Source organism: Pagrus pagrus (assembly GCF_965226575.1).
Source record: "Pagrus pagrus genome assembly, chromosome: 15".
In the NCBI taxonomy this organism is placed as follows: Eukaryota; Metazoa; Chordata; class Actinopteri; order Spariformes; family Sparidae; genus Pagrus; species Pagrus pagrus.
The window spans coordinates 14324524-14344653 of record NC_140199.1 but is presented as its reverse complement, the minus strand read 5'-3'; the positions used below and the strand labels follow the sequence as shown (position 1 = coordinate 14344653).

The following is a 20130-nucleotide window of genomic DNA, read 5'->3' as shown; positions in this document are numbered from 1 at the left end:
TTCAGACACCATCTCCGTAGTCACATTATCATATTTCACAATCGCAGACGGAAACATTTCTGACAGAATTCTTCAACCAGATTCCTAACATAATCTGATTGTACCGCTCACAGAGGAGAACAGAGCCTGTGTGTGTGTGTGTTGACTCGCTGTGTGTGAGTCGATGATCTTGGAATGTCCTTCTCCATTGTGCCTGATGCTTTTGATGTCGGCAACATGCTGTGATTCAAAATAATAGACAGATACAGAAGGAGGGGACGCATGGAGGATAACTCTGAAAAGAGACAAGAAGAGAAGCGATGCAGTAAAATACCACCACATGGGAGAAATGTGTGTGGATGGAGGGAACAGCAGCAAGATGAGAGATGACAGATGGTGTGATAGGTTACATATTAAGATATTAACACATCCTGATCTGAGCGTGTGCCAAGAACCATCCCCCTCCCCCTAATGTACATAACTCTATCCCACGCATTTCAGGTTAATATGTGTCAAACAGTAACAACGCTCGCACAGCTCTCAAGGGAATAATCTGACGGGCACACACACTTCGGAAGAGGTTTTGGGGGGGAAATTAAATGTCACCCTGTTGAGATGTGAATAAATAATCTAATGTAGACCTGGGTTATTTACAAATGAGCCTTCGGGGTTTTATCTGCTCACATAACTGGCCGGGGGTTGGATCAGCTCAATGCGAAACACCACAAAAGGAAGAGTTTAGATAACTTAAAAAAGGAACATTGCTTTCTGTGCTTGGCAGCTTACATGATATTTATTGGCAAATATTGCCATGATGGAAAAACATTAAAGGCCAGAGTCCACATAGAAAGCTTTTTTAGACACGTTTTCTCCAACACTCCCCCGTCTCACAGAACAGATCTCTCTTTCCTTTTATCAAATGTGTCAATGCATGAGTACCCCAAGACCCCCTGTGTTTTTTAACTCCAAGTCTATTTGTCGTTCACAGGCGCAATTAGTGAAGCATAACCTCCACTGATGGCTGTTAAATCAACCAAATCATCAGCTGTTTATGTTGTAACCGACTGGCTCTTGGGCCGTGACAAATGTGGGAGACATATTTGTATTTTTTTTAACGGTAACACTTCACAATATATGAATAAATCAGGGATTACTTGATTAATAATTAATTGTAAATGAGATTAACAGTCATTCAAGGACCATATAGAGATAACGGTGAGATATAAAAGAATCTTTAAGTAATGATTAGTTCAAAAAAAATCTTTCAATCGACATACTGACAATTTCTGTCCCTTATTACTTTATGATTACGATATGATACAAAAAAAGTAACTAATGATTAAGTAATTCTTTATTAATAAGTCTACTTGTTAACTACTCAGTATCATGTTTCACTTCACTTGAAGGTAAAGAAAGAAAGTAAACAAAAAGAGTTACTTATGATGAAGTCATTAATAATGACGCATCACTAGTTTGTGCCAGTCCCTCAACTGGTCAGTATACGGATTCACAGATATTTATTAATGAATCATTACTTAATGAGTCATGAATGTAGTATCTCCCAGTCTGTTATCTAGTAAGTCATCATTATCTACTCTTTAGTCCTTAAATTACAGTCATGCAGGAATTACTCATTAACGATTCATTAACTATCAAGTAGTTCCTGATTCATTCCTCACTCGTTCTTTAGTAACTGCTCACATTTTGTGTACTTAATAGCGCTCATATCTCCCTGTTAAAGCAGAAATAGACAGATGTTCAATGTCCCCCCCTCCTAGCATTTCCCTGTGGTAATACCGTTGTCGCCGCTGTCGCAAAGACAGCGTTAGCAACATGGCTACCGCTAGCAGCCTGACTACTGTCGAGAGCAAAAAACAAGAATCTCAATTTGACCTAGAAATCCAAATCTATCAATATGTCCTGGTGGTACGAGGAAACACATTGCAGCGGGGGAACAGATTGTGACACAACACCAGCGCTCTCCATTGTGTCATTGTCCGTCCATTCGCTCTTGTTTAACCTCCCTCTTTGCCTTTTTTGTCTCCTCCATCAGCAGGGTATTTTTCCTTTTGCACTGTAGAGAATCCATAGTTATTCCAGTCATTTCACTGTTACCAGGGGATAGTGACCAAAGAAATCAATGCCCCTTGCTCAAGGGGCATTATGGAGGCGAGGCTTATAGAGAACCGTTCTATATGCAGGTGGTCTATTGCAATAACAATGGTAAAATGTTGATGTTCAGCAGGTATAATGTTTAGTTTAGTTTGCTAGCATGCTAATTTCTGCTTACTAGCCACAAAGAACAATTGAGACTGATGGGAATGTCAGTAGTAGTGCAGGTATTTGGTCATAAACCAAAGTACTGGGCAAATAAAGATTTTGACCTGATAACCTGGTGCCAGATCAAAAGGCAGGGGAGCATTCATCCTGAGGGGGGCTTACTACCAGATTTCTTGACTATATAATCCAGTTGTTATTGAGACATGTTACTCAAACCACAAATTTCAATCTACTGGTGGTTATAGAGGGAAACTCAATTGTTGCCAACTGGCTAACCAACCCCAATAATGCAGCTAAAACACTAATGTTCATGTTATAAAATGGAATTTAAAGTTTGGTGATTTATGTAATGATCAGTGTCTTAAACAAAAATGTTCTTCAGCAGCTTTATAACTCTTTATCACCATGTCTCTGTGTGGCTGCTCTGGCTCTTGTTGATATGGGAGCTTAGCAAACACAGAGGTGTGGTAAGTGCAATGTCTCCTTGAATTTCCTGTTCCAAGAACACACTCATATAACGTTGTGTCCTTATGCAAATGATGGCGTAACCACACTTGTGTGTTGAATTGACTTGGTGAGAGGACAAATGGCAAGAAATGGTCATCCTGGCAAAACACTAGCAATGTTATGCAACTGTAACTCAGGGAGTGTGGTGGTACTTGCAGTAGTTTTTACGACCCACAGTTTTCAAAATGTGAATCTTTTCAGGTTGAATGCAACAAAGTACATTTAGAGTACATGAGAATAAATTTGAGGTACTTGCGCCTTAGTACTTCAGAGTATTCACATCACTTATGCTCACTGTTTTAGTTACTGGTTACTTTACAAGTTAAGATTCAAAATGTATGAGGAGCATATCAAATATGTATATAATATAATCAGTACAGCTACGACCCAGAACTGCACTCTGCCAAGGCCTAACAGTCCCCTTAAGCCTGATTTCTTTCATCAAGATCCATGCATTATTCCCTCAGAATTTAACAAAAAGGTATCTCGCAATGTTAAAGAAAGTGAGGAAAATTCCTGGATCTGTCCCTTTCTTCGGATCGGCACCAACAATGCATGTGTAATATTACTCTAATGTAGTATAACAGTATTTTGGGGCCTTTCTTCTGCATTTATTACTTTCAATTAAAGTACATTTTTCCAAAAGACAGAGTAAGGAATATACTTACACTGGTTCTCAGAGCTGCATTACTGTTCCCTATGATCCTATCCCTATCATTTAAAAAACATAAACATAACTATTTTATAGACACAGCTGGCAGAGCCTGCCCCCAAAGTCTGATGTAATGTTTTATTCTCCAGCAACAAAAGCCTGATTTCCTATTTATTTTTACAGTAACAATATTGGTTTACCCTGTATGCATTTAAAAGTTACTCAGTAATTTGAATAACACTGGCACTGGTTCAAGGTTCCTCTTGAACACAAACTTCTTGTCTTCTTTCCTTGTACTAACATACTGTATTTATCCCAGGCCATGGATGCAATATGTGGGCTGTAATCTGTTACTGTTATAAGTGTTAATGTTCATCCCTCATCCTTTTGCACCTTTTTTTGTCTTCGCACATCGACTTCTACTGGAGCTTACGATAGCAGAAATTATGCAAAGTACTGTAGGCTTGATGAAACAAATCACACACTGACACTTTGACCAAAGAAAAATTATAATGGCATATCGACAGATTTTACGCAACGAAAGGATTTCAGTAGAAGCTTTAACTTCTATGAGTAATTTGCTTCGAGAGGCACTCTCAGCCTGTTTCTGCTTGTTTCCATTCAAAGTCAAACATCACTCATGCCTGATCCTCTGGCATTTTCACATTTAAGATGCATCTAGCTGTATCTGTAAATCCAGCATGACCTTTTAACTACTCCGCTTTTTCATTTCCTTGGCAAAATACATGAGCACACTTGATTCACGCAGCTACCACAATGGGCTGTTATGCAATCATTAGTCAGCCCTGTCTACATTATCCTGTCATTTTGTTTTTCCACACAGACACACAGGCTCTCTTCCTTCCTATGGTGACACTGGCACACTGGTGGTTTAAAACCCTGGAGGATCTTTCGCCTGACTGTGGCTTCAGTAGAGGACACCATTACAGTTAGAAGACAATGGAGGAGGTGGTAAACAGGAGGTTGAGAAGGAGAAGAAAGAGAAGGACAGATGGGAAGACACATAAGACCGAGACAAAGGCTTCAATAGATCGTCTACTGTTGAAACCATTCGCGAAAAGACAATAAATCATAATGATGATCATGAAAAGTCCACATGTTTGAAATTAACCACGCAGAGATGCTGAGGAATCGCTCATGATTCCTCCATGTTATATATCTCTGCATGAGAGCCCATCCCCCTTTCGTGCCTGCAGTGAGAGCAGGCAGGCTGGTAAAGTTGGGGGCAGGGCGACTCTCTTTCTTTGATTCTCTGGAGCCTGCTGACAGCTGCTCGCTGAGGCCCGGGGCTGCTGCTTACTGCTGGGCCAGAACCACAGCCACATCCTGGAGGATTCAGCGAGGATCTCATGCATACTCACGGCCATGAACGACCACAGACCGGAGCAACCTGAAATAAAGACGGCCTTGACAAAGAAGTCCCGATGTTTACTCAATCTGTCCACTTGTGTTAATATTTGAGGAATCCCTGTGTGGCTGCGCGGTGTGGGAGAGACACATGACTCACAAGCGCACACCGTTTAACAGTTTAAAGTCCATCACGGCTGACGGCTGCTTCCTGTCGGGGTCCAAACTGTGATTACCAAGGTCACGTGGCTTGACCCTCTGGCTGTCATGTAAATTGTCAAGTTGAGCCGCACCCAGATCCTTCAGAAATGTTTCTAGTGTCTTCCTGGAATTGCGCAGGGCGAGTTTGGGAAAGGCTGCATATTTGGCAATTATAGGAGAAAATAAATTGGAAAATTGCATCATGTTGAGGAACATGAACAGCTGAAATGTCCTCAATCAGAATTAGAATAACTTTTATGGCTAACAAGGACACATACGGACATTGTACAGCACAAGTTCAATTCTATTTTTCACCTTCAAGCCATAATATTTAAATAAATCAAAGGAAATGACCTATGTATAAAACATTCATTATCCCTATTACATTATAAAGGCATAGAGCTAGAGGGGGGAGGCTATCCACCACTGAATGTAAATGAGAGACTGAAGTAATCAAACCCTGAATGATTAACTCAGATCAATAAAACGACCCAATTTAAAAAGCTTGGCCAGGGAACTTGGGCTGTCAATACAGATGACAGCAGTGAGAAATGACTCTGAGGCATCAAGGACAAAGGAGGAGACAGCTCTCCCATGAACAGCTCTGGAGACACGCCAAGGCCTGTTTTTGAAGCCACCATGCCATTTGCCTAGCAACTCCAGGGACAGGTGGGACACGTCACGTAAACACAGACACGTCGGGCTGCATGGTTTTCATTTTCTTCATGACTGTAAAGCTTAGAGGAGCACATTTTCACACACTAAGAGGAGGAGTATTCGCTGTGGTGAATACAGTGGCAGCTGCATCCTCATCAGGATGTGTGCGTTTGTGTGAAGATACTGTATATTTTGCTATATTGTGCAAAATCATTGTTTCTGTAGGTCTCTTGTCAATGGAAGCCTTTTTCGTTGCTAACAAAAAAATTGTTAGCAACGTACGTTTCTTCAAACCACAGATGTGATGAAATTGTACGTTTGTTTCTTCAGGTTCATTTTTATCTTGTGACAACGCTTTGCTTATGCTCTGGTTAGGTTTAGGCACAAAAACCACTCTGTAAGGGTTAGGAAAAGATATTTTTTGGCTTAAAATACCGGTTTTGGTCGCAACAAACAGGGCTAGAAATGTTTTGTCTTCCTGTCAAAAATAAAAAAGAATGTGTCATCAAAGAATAGTCCCGAGGCCTCATTAAAACTCCTGAGTGGTGTGACACTTACAAATGTTGAAACGCAGTGTTGAACTGCAGTCACTGGCTTGGCAGCCTTCTTGCCTGTAACTTCACCACCATCCCCTCCAACTCCTCACGTGAAATTTGAGTGGTTTGCGGAAACGTTAACTGCCAACATTTTACCTTTACAACTTGGCTGAAAAAAACAATTCAAAAAGGATTCACAATAAAAAATATTCTCACGTTGAGTCAAACTTGATTGATTAGTTACAGATAAAATGCTCATGGTGGGGCAGAAGTTTGCCTTTTTTTCCTGTTCGTGGCAGAACTAGGCTTCCATACCTGTCAACATCCAGTTATACAGTAACTTGCTGACCTCCAATTCAACAAGTCTGCTTCACCACACCCTAACGAGTAAGCCCAAGTTTTAGCTCAGATCCGGAGGACAACTCCATGAACATCCGCATCATGTTACTCCTAACACGGGACCACCCAAAGTGCCTAATCTGGGGTAGCAGACATGTCGTCTGAATAATGTCAAGGCAGGTTTGCTTTCTTAGCCTTGGCTCTGAGTGCTGTGCCTGTTCCTGTGAGCATCCCCTCACACAGAGCACAGATAGACCAGGCTTCCTCCAAAGTTAATTACGGCCACAGCTTGCATGGAGGCATATCATTAGCAGTAATTGCACACAGCACCCCTCTGCCATGTGCCTCCCTTTTTTTGTCCCAGATTTACGCTGCACTGATCCATGAAGGAGCAGTGCACCCCTCCACATGCTGTGAATGGGAACGTGGTGTATAGAGGGAAAGGAGTGATGCAACCCCAGGCCCTCCGTGTGCGAGCATGTGCTCACATCTATCAATCAGGCCTAAGTCTGGGACTAGGTTTCAAAGAGGCCGGGAAAAACGGCACATGTGGATGGATAGTGCAGTTCCACATCAACTCCAGGAAATACAGGGATTACTGAGAGGCACGGCGTGTTTGTTGTGTAAGCATGCGCATGTGTATAGGTGTATGTGTTTGCATATAAACAGTGGAACAGTTGTTCACTCCTGCTTGGTTGGGGAACTGGTCGTTACACGTTGAACCGTGAACTGTAGATTTTCAGGTGTAAACGCAATTAGCCTGTTTCCCTCTACAGCCTGGGCCGGCAGATGGTGAGGCCCACTTTGGAGAGTTCCACTTGTAAAGTAGGCTGCTGCAGTACACCACCACACTCCACCTGTATGGAGACGAAGCTGTGGGCTTACATAACACAGTGAGTCTCCGTTCTAGTGTTACACAGGGCGCTCAACAGTGGCCCTGACATCTTCAGCAAAATACCAGGCAAAGAAAGAAAACATGAGAAAAATTAAGGAACACATTGACCAGTTTCACCGTGCAATACTGCTCTAACAAAGACCTTTCTTTACTACGCCTTTGTGTGAAGAAGAATATTGCGGTTTGATGCTGTTCCAGTTTGTGATCCTGCTGACAATCCAACCAACAAACAGGCACAGGTGAAAACATAACCACCTCCTTGGCAAAGGTCGCAATGGCATAACAAGGCAATAACAATCATGTACGGTCCATGGTAAGTGAGGTTTGATGTTTGAGCTCTTGGACCTCATTGTTTCCCCAATTTACAGACATTTTCGGTTGCTGTTCTTCTTTCAGTTGGCTGCTAACTCCTGCTAATCTCTGTAGGTCACACACATAACACGCTGTCCAAATGTCACACCCCCTCCCGTCCTGCCTCATTTTGCACAGACATTGATTCAACGCTGTTACTACTTAGTCTGCCAGCTCAGAGGTGGACCATCAATAACTCCCCATTCAGCTTTTGTACCTTATATACAGAAAGTTGGGGTGGAATAACACTTGAAGATGCTGTGTAAAAGGGGCTATTGACTGTCAATAGATTTGAAAGGGCAACCAACAACAAGTTTTCAGTTTTAAAGGTGCAGTATTTAAGAACTGGCCATCTGTTGAATTCATACACAAAGTGGGGCAGCATTTTACTGGAGTAACTGCTAACTGCTACTAACTTTGGATGCCATTGGACAGTTAGCTCACTTAGCAGTGCAGCTAGCAATCTGGACTTCAGTGGATATCTCTGTAACGCAATCAATAGACGCCATAATGTCAAAACTGTTATTTCTTCACATTCTGTTGATAATTGTTGATGAGCTTTAAATGTTTTTCAACTAAACTATTATTCTTACATATACTATTCTTACATATTGCACCTTTAACATTCTGCTTGCTTGATTCAGATACTACTGCAGATATATACTATACACTGTACTATAACTACTACTATAACTTCGTTGTCTAATGCAGTGTTTTTGTGTGCAAGTGTTTAGTCTTTTCTTCATTTGAATGTATTGAATGTCTACTTGTTTTCTGTGGTTGCAGTCCACTGAGCTCTCAGCTCCACCATAGTTACTAGCTCATATTCCGGTTCTATGAAAATATGGTATTACTCTGGATGAAGTATGAAAAGACTTGTGTGTGTGCACATACATGAATATGTAAATGCTAATGAATAAAAGAGGAATCTCATCTAATAATCGCTGATAACATTTGAACACGCATGCTAAAAGCCCACTGTGAATAAACTGGAGCAGACATTCCCCCTTCACAGTCAAGGGATCCACAGTGGAAGGCGATGTTGGCTCCACTTCAATAAAAACTGCCCCCAGCATGACAAATCTCTCCACAGTGGTCACTGCTGTCAAGCCTGCAGGTCTCCCAGCAAACACAGTTCCTTTGTTTCATGCACCTTGTGCATGAGGGCATGTGTTTATTTGTGTGTGACTCCACAGCTAGGTTCAGAAAATGCGGCGTTCCTGCCTGCCGGCATTCCTCCCCCCAAGCCTCACCTGCACAGTGTGTCGGATCGACACTAAGCAACTAAGCAACAGCTACTGAGCCAAACACAGCCTCGGATGGCGAGGACTTGCCTGCGGGAAGAGCAGACTTAACACAAGCTCGGAAAACCAACACAGATGCTACAGCTGTAATAAACAAAGAAGAAGAACCAGATGGGTTTATCTAAACTGTGAATCAGGTTCTATGTCCACTGGGTCGACACTGACCCTTTATATGCGACTACCAGACAATCAGCTCTGATAAAAAGCGGGTTCGTTCACAGCAAGTGTTTTGTATGTTAATCTAAATGCTTTGACAAGTTGGGACTGGCTCCAGGTCACACATGTAGCGTGGTATCACATGTGTTTGACGCCCTCCATTTCCTTTGTGTAGCAAATGCAGAAATGAGCTATTTTGAATCAATTTTTGAAAAACAATGGAAGCTTTTGAAAGACAGGAAGTGAGACAGATCAGCTGTGCAGCCAGCATCTAATTGTGTGACATCAGACCTTCAACGGGCCGTGAAGGAAACAATAGGACTGTGATCCTTTGAGAAGTAACCTCACTGACTTTCAAACGTACTCACTGCAGGATTCCTCATTAATGACCAACAATCAACAATCCACAGTTACAGGGTTCCGATCATTTTGTGATTCAGCAGGTTCACAGTTTTTCAAAGCAGGCTGGATGAAACTGTTGTTACCTATCATTATTTATAAGTGTGTGTAGTACAGCTAGACCTGCCACCCCAAATATGCACATGCGCGTGCTCTCTCTCTACTACATAAGCCCATGGACGTCTTCGCAAATCATAGACATCCTCCATTTTCTCACAGGTGGTGGTGGATCCTTCACCTTGGCTACCACAAAAAAGTTGGGCATTGCATTATTATTCAGGTGTTCTTGCCAGTGCCCTCTTTTTCTTCTGCTTTTGTTTCTGGCATGACTATATGTGGAGGTCCTTGCATAGCAAGGAAATTCACTTCAGCATTAAAGCTGCTGTAAGTGATTTTCTTTTAATTAAAAAAAGTGTTAAACAGCTCTGTACTCCAACTGTAATCATCGTTATGCAGTAGAATCATCTCTAAAGAACAGAGAAGCAAGTGGCATTCATCTTCTTATTCTGCTTCATCCAGCATGTAAGGAAGGCAAGGTCGACAGAACGCAATTACAAGCATGTTTGTGATGCCTGATTATCAGAGCAGAGAGGCATGTCTGGCATTTCGTGAAGGTTTTGGTTTATAAAAGTAGATTTAGCCACTTTTCAGAGCTCATAACTGCCCCACTGGACTGTATCTGTAGTGGAATGCTGCAGCAGCATTGTAAATAAAAAAAAATATGAATCTACTGGTGAAGCACTGCTAATATGAACACCTCACGTTGGCCTCCAAACTGGTCTGTCTCAATACCACACCTTTTTTTAGCTTATCCCTGTTGAATCAGTCAGTCTGCTCTGGGGCAGCTTTAGTGTGAGGGAAACAGAGTGAATGAGTCGGTTATGAAATGAGAGCAGGGGTGGGGGGAAGGGAGGGAAGGGAGCTGAGCCTCTATAGTAAAATGATCTGATCAGGAGATAGCCAGAGGGTCACCTCACCTTGACCGGCCTATCCACTGAGCTGCGCACAGTAGTTATGCAACAGACATACTTAACCACTCCTATTTATGACACGGAGGCTACAAATCATCATGCATGGCATGGTCACAGCTGAGGGCGAGCCTGGAAGATGGGTGAGGTGGGCAGAGAGGAAGGTAGAGTCAAGGAGAGGTATAAGGAGAGTCTACTGCACAGTGAAGAACACAATGTTTCTTTTTGGACGGCTTGGTGTTAAAGTAACCTTTGCTAAATCTAGCTCAATTCCACAGAAAGGATCAACGCTGAAGTCATAGCCCTGAGGGAAGAGTCTGATACAAGCCTCTGTGAATTTCTTGAGGGTTAATATTGCTTGCAAACACTCCCTGCATCAAATACGAACCACTACGGAGCAGTATGATAACCTCAAGTTGTTGCCACACCTAAGCAGATTCAACAGGGTGACCACAGACAAATCAGAGGACCAGCGGTTGAGTTGCAACCAGAAACAGACCCAAGGGCAACCACATCTAAACGCATGTTAAAGCGATTCTTTCTAAGCTAAACGTAAGCAGTGAACACATTTCCTAAACTGTCCAGATATCCCTCAACCTGAACAACTGAAGAGAAACATGAGTGAAAGAGCTGAAAGTGATTTTTTCAAGGCACAGCATCGATAGGAAACAGGAGAATGGTGAAAAGAGTAACACCTTTGTCTATTCCCAAACAATACATACTTTATGCCAATAAGCAAAGCAGCAACCAACAGGAGTTAATGAGGCTCCCAGGGCATTAATAAATTCATCATTCTTCTTTCAAATACATATGCAGTAGGCTGAATAACATGACAAATCTGCATTTTAGCGTCTTAAAGGACCCCTCAAGCAATTTAGTATTACACTTCCAGACAGCTGGGGGACTTTGAGAGATGGATTAAAAAAAGGATTGGCAAAACTGAAGCAGCAGAGGCCAAAATATACTGACTTAAATCCATAGTAAGGGGCATGTGTATGATTGGTGAAATGCCCCTTTAACAAGACTCATCGGCTGTGCTTTAACCCCCCTTCAGCAAATAAATAATTAAAAACAATACAAATATGAAGACAAATAACCCGCGCTACCAAAGTAAAAGCACGTCTTCTGATCATCAGTGACAAAGTGATCCATCCACACCAGCACAGGTATTGCTTTATATTTTATTTTATGTACAGTACATGTAAAAAAGAAAACAAAAAAAGTAGCCAATAACATTGACCAACGTGCGCAACAGTAGATAGCCATGTTGCTCATACACGGGAAAATCCTGATGACCGCTTCCCCTCTCAGGCATACATACATCTAGACTCTCCCACTCCTCGTTGTGCAAGGCTGCCTGGAAACTAGCCGGGCTTGACAGAAAGGGGTCAGACGGCAGATTATCGAAATGGGAGGAGTGCATTACCTGCCCCTCTTATAAACACACTTCTCTCACTGACAATCACCGAGCTAGTTTCCAGCCTCGAGCTGAGCCCACAGAGGCAGAAAGGAGACGGGCTGGTTGGCTGAGCGTGACTGTGTGCAATCTTCGGTAAGTTTTTAATACAGACCTGGCTGTGCTCGACAGCAGTGGTCTCTTTGCCTTCACTGCCGCCCCTCCCCCCATTCCAACAGTGCTGCTTTCAACACAAAAGGTCACTAAAGGTCAGCGTTGCAGCCGGATGACTCAATAACTGCAGGCTCTGACCAGTAGCGAGCTCTTCTTCAGCACACTCAGCAGTTGAATTCACAGTATTCTTACAGCATGTTGTTATGATTTTTTTCTCCCAGTCATAAAGCTTTAACTGATAATGCATAGGGGGCTTTGACACATTTGTTCACCCATGTTTCTCCAGTGGAAATGTTACATTTTTGTAGTGTGTGTGTGTTTGTGTGGCAGATAAACTGAGAGAGAAACAAGTCAAACGCGAGAATACAGTGTACACAACCATCCGTGTCTGGTGTCCCCAAAATCGTACAATAAAATAAAATAAAGAAAAGATTTTCTGTGTATCTCCAAGGCCATGGATAGTCAACCACAAAGACTTCTGAACTCCCCCGCTGCCTATCAGGGCTGTATCTCGCAATAGTGTTTCAGACAGTGAGCTTACAGCAGGCCACCAAGGTACAGATAAAGTGCTTTTTTTTTTCTTAAACGTGACGCTTTAAATAATTAAAGTGATGCAAAAAACGGTTCTCAGGAAAAATAAAGAGTTGGAGGGAGGGGGAGGGGTGACGTGACACTCCTAAAGTTAAAAAATGAAATGGAAGAAGACACAACATGATTCAGGAGAGGAATAAGAGTTCAGTATAAATACATCCACAAATCCAACTAATGTCGCAGAAGGCTACGAGGATGGAACACTGATCGCTAGGAGAGCTGGAACAGTCACTACTGTCTCTGGATGGAGCCGTTCACATTTTCAGAAGTAAGAGGATAAGACTTTAAACCGTGGTAAAACGTCTCGGGTCCAAAGGGAAGGGGAAGGAGTGGGTGGGTATTCCACTGAAGATGCCACCGGCTTCCTCCGGCCGGACGAGTCGGACCTCGCAGCGAACACATCAGCAGCGAGGACCGTGATAATGACAGCAGCAGACTGGGAGGTTTTTTTTTTTTTGCGAGATTGTAGTAGAAGGGTGGATCATAATAAACCGTTACAGATAATAAATACATTTGGGTCCTTGTAGTGTCGTTACTCGGCTCTATTGAAATATGATTAAATCTAGAAAATAAAAAAAAAGAGGAGGAACAGTTCAGTTCATAGTAGACCACGGAGATTCCTGGCCTTTTTTTTTTGCTCCCTTATCCAGTCTCAACGACACTCCACCTTGGCGGCCATTTTTCAACCAGCCTTGTGAAAAAGAAAAAAACAAACAAAAAAAAAAAACGGCATATAAATTGTAGCCGTGGCAACCTCACGTACTCCCTCCTGTGTCTTGATGACAGTCTCAGAATTCAGAAAAACCAGTCCTCTAGTCGGTCCTCAGCCTCTGCACAAGAGAAGAGAGAGCACAAAGTAAAGACAAAGAGCAAACAAGGCAGGTCACATATCCGCTGAGAGACTTCTCAACATGTCATGTTATTCATCTGAAGATTATGGAGCACTGAGAAGTGAACGTCAGCTACTTTCCAGCCTGCTGAAACCTCTGTGTAGCTGACAGAGCAGGAAAAACGCTTCCTTCATGAGCTCTGGAAAAAGTACCAAATATAGGCTGTATGTTCTCAACTACAACCGAGCTCTTCTTGGCTGCTGAGCCCACAACAGAGTCAACAGAAGGGTTGGGAGCTGCCTGTCTGTCTCTCATATCACTCAGAGACAATATTTAACCTTCAAGTGTGTGTTGAGGACCTGCTGCTGCTTGGCTACACAGGGAGAATGCATCAGGAAACCAGGGGAACAAGCGTGGTATAAGCCACGGCACTAAAACCTATTTTCATGCCCTTGCAGTGGACTGATACCTTTGCTTTCATTGTGCCAAAGCAGTAACGTCCATTTGTTGGGACTCACTCGCTGAAATTAGCTGTGTTAACAAGCCGTGCCTGTTGACAGTCAGCAGTACAGCCTGTGCCCGCATTAAAGCTGCTATTAATGTTTGCTTTGCTGCTGTGAACACAGCAACTCCTTCATGACATAAATGTAGCTGGAGTCCCTCGGCTGGCGTGGCAGAGCTATAAGAGTTTGTGTAAATACGCAGGTTGGTGCTTTTTCACTCAGCTCACCGTTCCCCTAAAGTTTAACATGAGGATCAAATTATTTTCAACAAATCGCAGGGTGGGGCCTGAATGTATATCATAATCAATACATTAATTCCCTTTGAACAGATAAAATATGGCCCGTATTTCTTTGCAACTACCAAAGTGAGTGACATTTGAGAAGCATCTTTATGGTGTCACATTCAATTTGCAGGATATTTTAAGGTATGGAAGTCTATTAACAAATCAGCGCTCTAACACTTAGACCATGTTCAATAATGACTTCTGACATCTGTTGCTAAACAGGTTTTCACCTTCTGCTTAATTATTATCCTTTGCAAAGAGTAGCAGGATACAAAACATTCAGACAGGAGCTTTTCATTTCTTAGCCAGTGCTGATGATGAGAATGATCAGCATTTCATACCCTCTGCTGCTACGTATCTAATTCAAGAAGGATGACTTTAGTTGAGTTGTATTTTCAGGATTGTGATCATATAAGACTGCGACTCAAAATTGTATTTTGCTTTTCAGCCTCGAGATTTCCCCTCAGTACCATTCAATCAGGGATTGTAATAGATTCAGATTGAAAGCAAGACACTGATACTGGCATCAGACCGGATAACCTGCTATGAAATCTCAACCCGAACTGCAAAGCCTCAAAATAATTTGCAGTTTGAAAAGGGATGCTTCACTAATGCGACCACCGACGTGGCATCTACTTTCTGTGCCAGCTCTACAGTATAAGCACCGGCACCCTGTTGCAATATCGCTAACATTTAGGTTGTTTCTCTTAGTGAGCCAAGTTAATCATTAGATAAGCACATAACATAAAACTACTAGCTGGACTTCCTCTGCTTGAATGAACCCACACAAAGGACACAAGCACCTGCTGATTGACAGGGTTTTGCTGCCTGTGCAGAGGGTAAAGGGGTTTGTTGATGAGTTTTCCGATGCAGTGAAGGGATTTGGTCTGAAAGAGTTAATGGCGTGAACATATGGACATAACATAAATTAGGCAGGTGAGAGATTAATAATGTTGGTTTTAGTAAATGATTCTATTGCCGGGCCCTGTTTTAAGTCAGTTAAAAAGAACGTCTTAAACAGTGGATGTGATATAACCACATGTAACATCCAAGTGGTGTGAACTAACCTACGTGTCGCAGTGGGTAAGCAGTGATGTAATCTCTGGGCTCATGTGGCCGACGGCCTTGGCTGCCTCCAGGATGGCTCTCCGGTACATCCCTTTCTTCTTGCGGTTGAAGCGGGACCTGAAGAGCTCTCTGAAGGGCGACAGTTTGGCAACGGAGAGCTGGGACGTGGTGGGTGAACCAAACCACGCTACCTTCGCCTGGGGCCACTGGGCCTCGCAACTGGCCGTCTCCTGTTTGCGGGTGCCGCTGATGCTGAGGACGCGTGCTGGCCACCAGGGGAAGCCGTGAATCTTCCCCCACACAATGTCGCCCACCGCCACGGCGTGACCCTCTTCTGTTACACACTTTGTCATGCTGCGGGTGTGAAGCCTCACCGTTAGCGGTGGCACCGTCTTGCAGTCTTCCCGTGAGGGTACAGAAGATGAGGTTACAGACAGATCTTCACCTGGAGCCAGATCGCACAGCTCCGGTGAGGTGCCGTCAGAGCTGAAGGACTTGGACTCATCTAGACTGTCGCTGCTGCAGACTGACAGGCTAGAGGAGTCCGCTTTACGCTTACGGAAATTGATGAGGAGTGTGAGGTCGCTGTGGCCGCGGTCCGCCTCCTCTCCTGAACTCCCGGACCACAACTCCAGAGAGTTCTTGCCTTCCCCTGAGTCTTCAGAGTGGGGGAGACAAGGACCAGGCACCCTGGGGCTTCGTCTCCTGGTGCCACCTACAAGTTCTGCCTCATACTCGACCACGCTCTCCTCACCCTCCCTCGGAGGGGGTCTCAAGCGGATCTTTGGAGAAGGCAAGTCCTGACCCACGGTTGTAAAAGGCCTGGTTAGTTTGAGTTTGGGAATGGACACGGTGAGGCCGGACCTCGTGGCATCTAGAATGTGCCGTTGCTCCTTGGTGGGATCAGAAGGCGTTTTGCCATTTTCTTCCACACCATTCTGCACCAGCTGTTTGGGGCAGAATGGCTTGACTGAACCATGGACTCTGGAGGGGATCTTCATGACCTCCCCCTTGCCCTGCGGAGTGCTGTAGGAGATCTTTATGACAGGACTGTGGGGGATAACGTCACCTCCGGGGAACTTCTCCCCTTCAGCTTCACCCCTTTTGTCCTTCCTGAGGCGCTTGCTGTCAAGGCTGGGGCCATTTTCACGTCTCTTAGTGTCCTTGGTTGCAACTACATCCTCTTTTCTCGACAGCTTGGAGGGGGTATCCTTGTCATCCCCTTCCTCATCGCTCTGTAGTGTATTCTCTTTTCTAGAAGTCTTAGTGTTGCTTATGCCATCTTTGCTGTCCTCATCACTATTCAGTGTGTTCTTGCACTTTTCACATAGTACCTGCCGTGGCCGCAGACGGATAGTACTCATAGTCATCCGGCCAGGCTCTCGCGATCGCCTCTTCTTTCTCTTGATTGGTCGCGGAGGGGGCTGAGGTACCCATTGGCTGTAGCTGTGGCGCACCCATAAGGGCTGAGGGAAGGGGGCTCCTTCAAAATAAGGAGGATATGGAGTCTGTCCAGCTGGCACTGGTGTGGGTATGGGGCAGGGAGGAGGTGCAGCAGGTATGCTGCTTTCAGGGAGAGTGTTTTCATCCTTTGGTCTGTGTGAAGCCTGGCTGGGAGATTTGGAAACCGGCTCCTCACTCAGAACTTCGGGGATTTCACAAGCTGGTTTAGATATCGGGCATTCCCCCGGTTTCTCCGTGAAATCTGGTAGACAGAAGAGCCCAGTCCTAAGATAAACAAGGAAAAAAAGCAACAACAAATGAATAACTGTGTGTCTCATCGAGCTTCATTAGAGTGCTGCAGTGAAGTTTGTGCAAGAGAACACAAAACAAACATTCTTGTTACACATGACAAGCATTTCTTGAATTTTTTAGTTAAGCAATTTCCTTCACAAGAGCGACATTGTAATACAGTGTTTGTATTTCACAATATCAGATAACAGCACCTGATCAAATACCTTGCAGTTTCAATCAGACCAAAAGAGAAAAAAGCACTGAAAGCTGTTCATAGTCTTCCCTATAAGACGCATGCCACGAGCTTTAAGTAAGAAAACCTTTTCTACAGTTTTGTTTTACTTTGCCTGAACCCACTGACACCACTCTCTCTGTCACCTGTATGCTGAAAATTCTTTATGTGTGTGGGGGATGGGGTCCGCAAGCACCCAAGTTATCTTTCCTTTAGCCTTAGGCCGCAAAACTGAGCAATAGTATCACCGACTCTCTGAGTGATTTTATGAGTTCTTTTTCGTACTCTGGGGCCGGCAAACATGTCCAAAGAGGTTCCCAACTGCCAAGGAGTCTTTGAGAGGTGGCTGGCAGGCAACAGTAACATGGCTGTGTTGCTTTAGTCAGGAGACAGCAGACAAAGAGACTACAGGATGCCCAGGAACCCCCCCTCCCCAACATCTGACTGAACAAAAACAATCCCATGAATCACTCGGGATTCAGAGATGTGGGGAAGGAGCCAGGAGATTTCAGTTTGTTTTGCATCCGTGTCTACTCGGGGCTTAAGTGTGGTTAGATTATTAATTAGTGCACATTTTGGGAGCCCGATTTCCTCCCCAGGAGAGGTAACTGGCAGGCACCTCCAAATAATAGTCTCCTGGTGCAGCTTGTTCCGCTCACCTTTTTATATGCGCCCCTTAAGCAGACGAATATTAGCCTTCATAATGATTGACACGGCACAAACAAGGCGGCCTGTGACAGGGAACAGGCAGTGCTAGTTAAGCACAGCACAAGGACGCTGCATATGACCAGCCACTGTTGCCATTTCTCGCTGTGTGCAGTGTAACTATATGCAGAGATCTGTCTGAATGATAGACCTAGATGAAGACATAAAAAAACCTGTGGGAGACAATAACAGGAAATGTATTTCCATGTGCTGAAAAGGAAGAAGAAGTCAAATTTTGTCAGTGACAAGGCCTGAAATATAGGCCTATTTCCAGTTATTCCAAGGCCTGCCTTTTCCCATTTGGGTGGGTTATTTTCAGGACAGCTTGAGCTCTCACATGAAAAACTATCTAAGCATACTAAGGGGCAAAGCTGGTCAGATTCTGATTCTGCTCGTCTATAAATAGTCTAAAGCCAGTGGCTTTTAAGGTGTACAGTACCAGGAGCAACACAAGGCTTATACATGTGACACACACACCAATAGGGACAGATAAGACAAGACACTGATCCATGTCAAATTATACACATAGGCCTACTTTCTTGCCCACATATAAACTGGATTGTGTTCCAACTTGCAAGAGATGGCTGTTCTTGTCAAACACAGAGCCTGAGATGGTCTCTGTATGTCATCAGAACCAGGATTTAATAAAAAAGCCTGACAGCTGTGATTTATCAAGAGTCACATGTACCTTTATTGCCATTTTCCATTGTGTCTGGATCAAAAGTGAGTGGTCCTGAAGGGGTATTTCTCACACCAGCAACTATATTTGACATTATCTGAACTGAAACATCACTAAAAAAAAAGAAGAAGTACAAATTGCAAAACCATCTGTAGGTGTAAATACATCTACACACAACTGATACAGAGAATATAGTTCAGCCAAGGCCTGCTCTTTTACTGAAGACGTTTGAGCTGCTCTGTATTAGATTAGGCTAACAATAAGCTATAGATGAACCCACTGACATTAGTTATTGTTTAAGAAGAGTCATTAATAACCTCTGTAGACATGACCACTGTCTTGACGTACAGTACTCAATCATCGTAAAATAACGTACGTGACCATCACATTATGGGCTTAAAATAAAATGAGTTTGCCATTAGCCGAGCAGCTAGCAGCTAGCTCCCCTGTCAGCTACAATAACCTGTGAGTCTTTTGTATGGAGGCCCTGTTAGCTCACGGCTAGCTCTGACTCGTTAGCATCAAAGGTAGATTAGCCGTTAGCTGAGTTTAGCAAATTAATTTCAGGGATAAAAGTAGAAAGAAAATAAACGAAACGCCACTCACTTTTTGTTGCAATCAAGTAATATCCCCGTGTAGCTCCTTTCTCGATAGGTCAGCGTCACCACCAGTGTATCGTTAACTATTTGATCGATAGTGACAGGTACCCGAGAGCCGGCCCGCAGCTCCTCGGCCACAGCCTCCATGTTTCCCGGCGTCAAGTGTCCGGCTCGGCGGTGCTCTATCCCGGCCAAGGGAGCCACGGTCGCGTCGGCCAAAGATCCGTCTCCCCTTCGCTATTGGAGCAGGAGGCTACACCAGGGCATAAAATGACGCCATCACCCCCACCAAGTCAATTACAACAGCACTGCCACCGCTGACATCACGCTCTCTGTGCTAGAGGAGCAAAAATCTCTCAAGACAAGGCCTACCCTTTCTCTGTCTCACTTTGACTTGTTTGATGCCATTCATTAGGACGGACTTTCACATCGGGGAAGCCTCCGTTTAACACAGCGAGAGGCTATTTCTGCTCTGCTTTAAACTCTCACTATCATTACACTGGAGCATGGATAAAATATGGATGCATTTTTCTGATATGTTGCAAGCGATAAAAATGGACAAATATGACCTGTATTTAGATATTTACCATAAGATGTAAAGCCACTGATCTAAACTATGATTAGTTATAAGAGAATTAAATGTGATTTTTTGCTAAAATGCCCTTGAAATCATTCAATTTTCAATCCCCTGCTGCAAATGTGCTTACTGTTATGTCAGGCAAAAAAGCCCATCAGAAGATGAG

General features: G+C 43.7%; 1 protein-coding gene across 1 annotated transcript; it reads right to left on the bottom strand.

The window, feature by feature from the left end:
- Positions 1-11759: 11759 nt before the first annotated feature.
- On the bottom strand, positions 11760-19852 carry pwwp2b (PWWP domain containing 2B). The gene is made up of 4 exons (XM_084375112.1): positions 19760-19852; positions 19395-19640; positions 15442-17166; positions 11760-13583 (listed from the first exon to the last, which is right to left on the bottom strand). Exons 2-4 carry the CDS (start codon positions 19532-19534, stop codon positions 13577-13579), a joined length of 1872 nt encoding a protein of 623 aa, XP_084231238.1. The 5' UTR covers positions 19535-19640; positions 19760-19852; the 3' UTR covers positions 11760-13576.
- Positions 19853-20130: the final 278 nt, after the last annotated feature.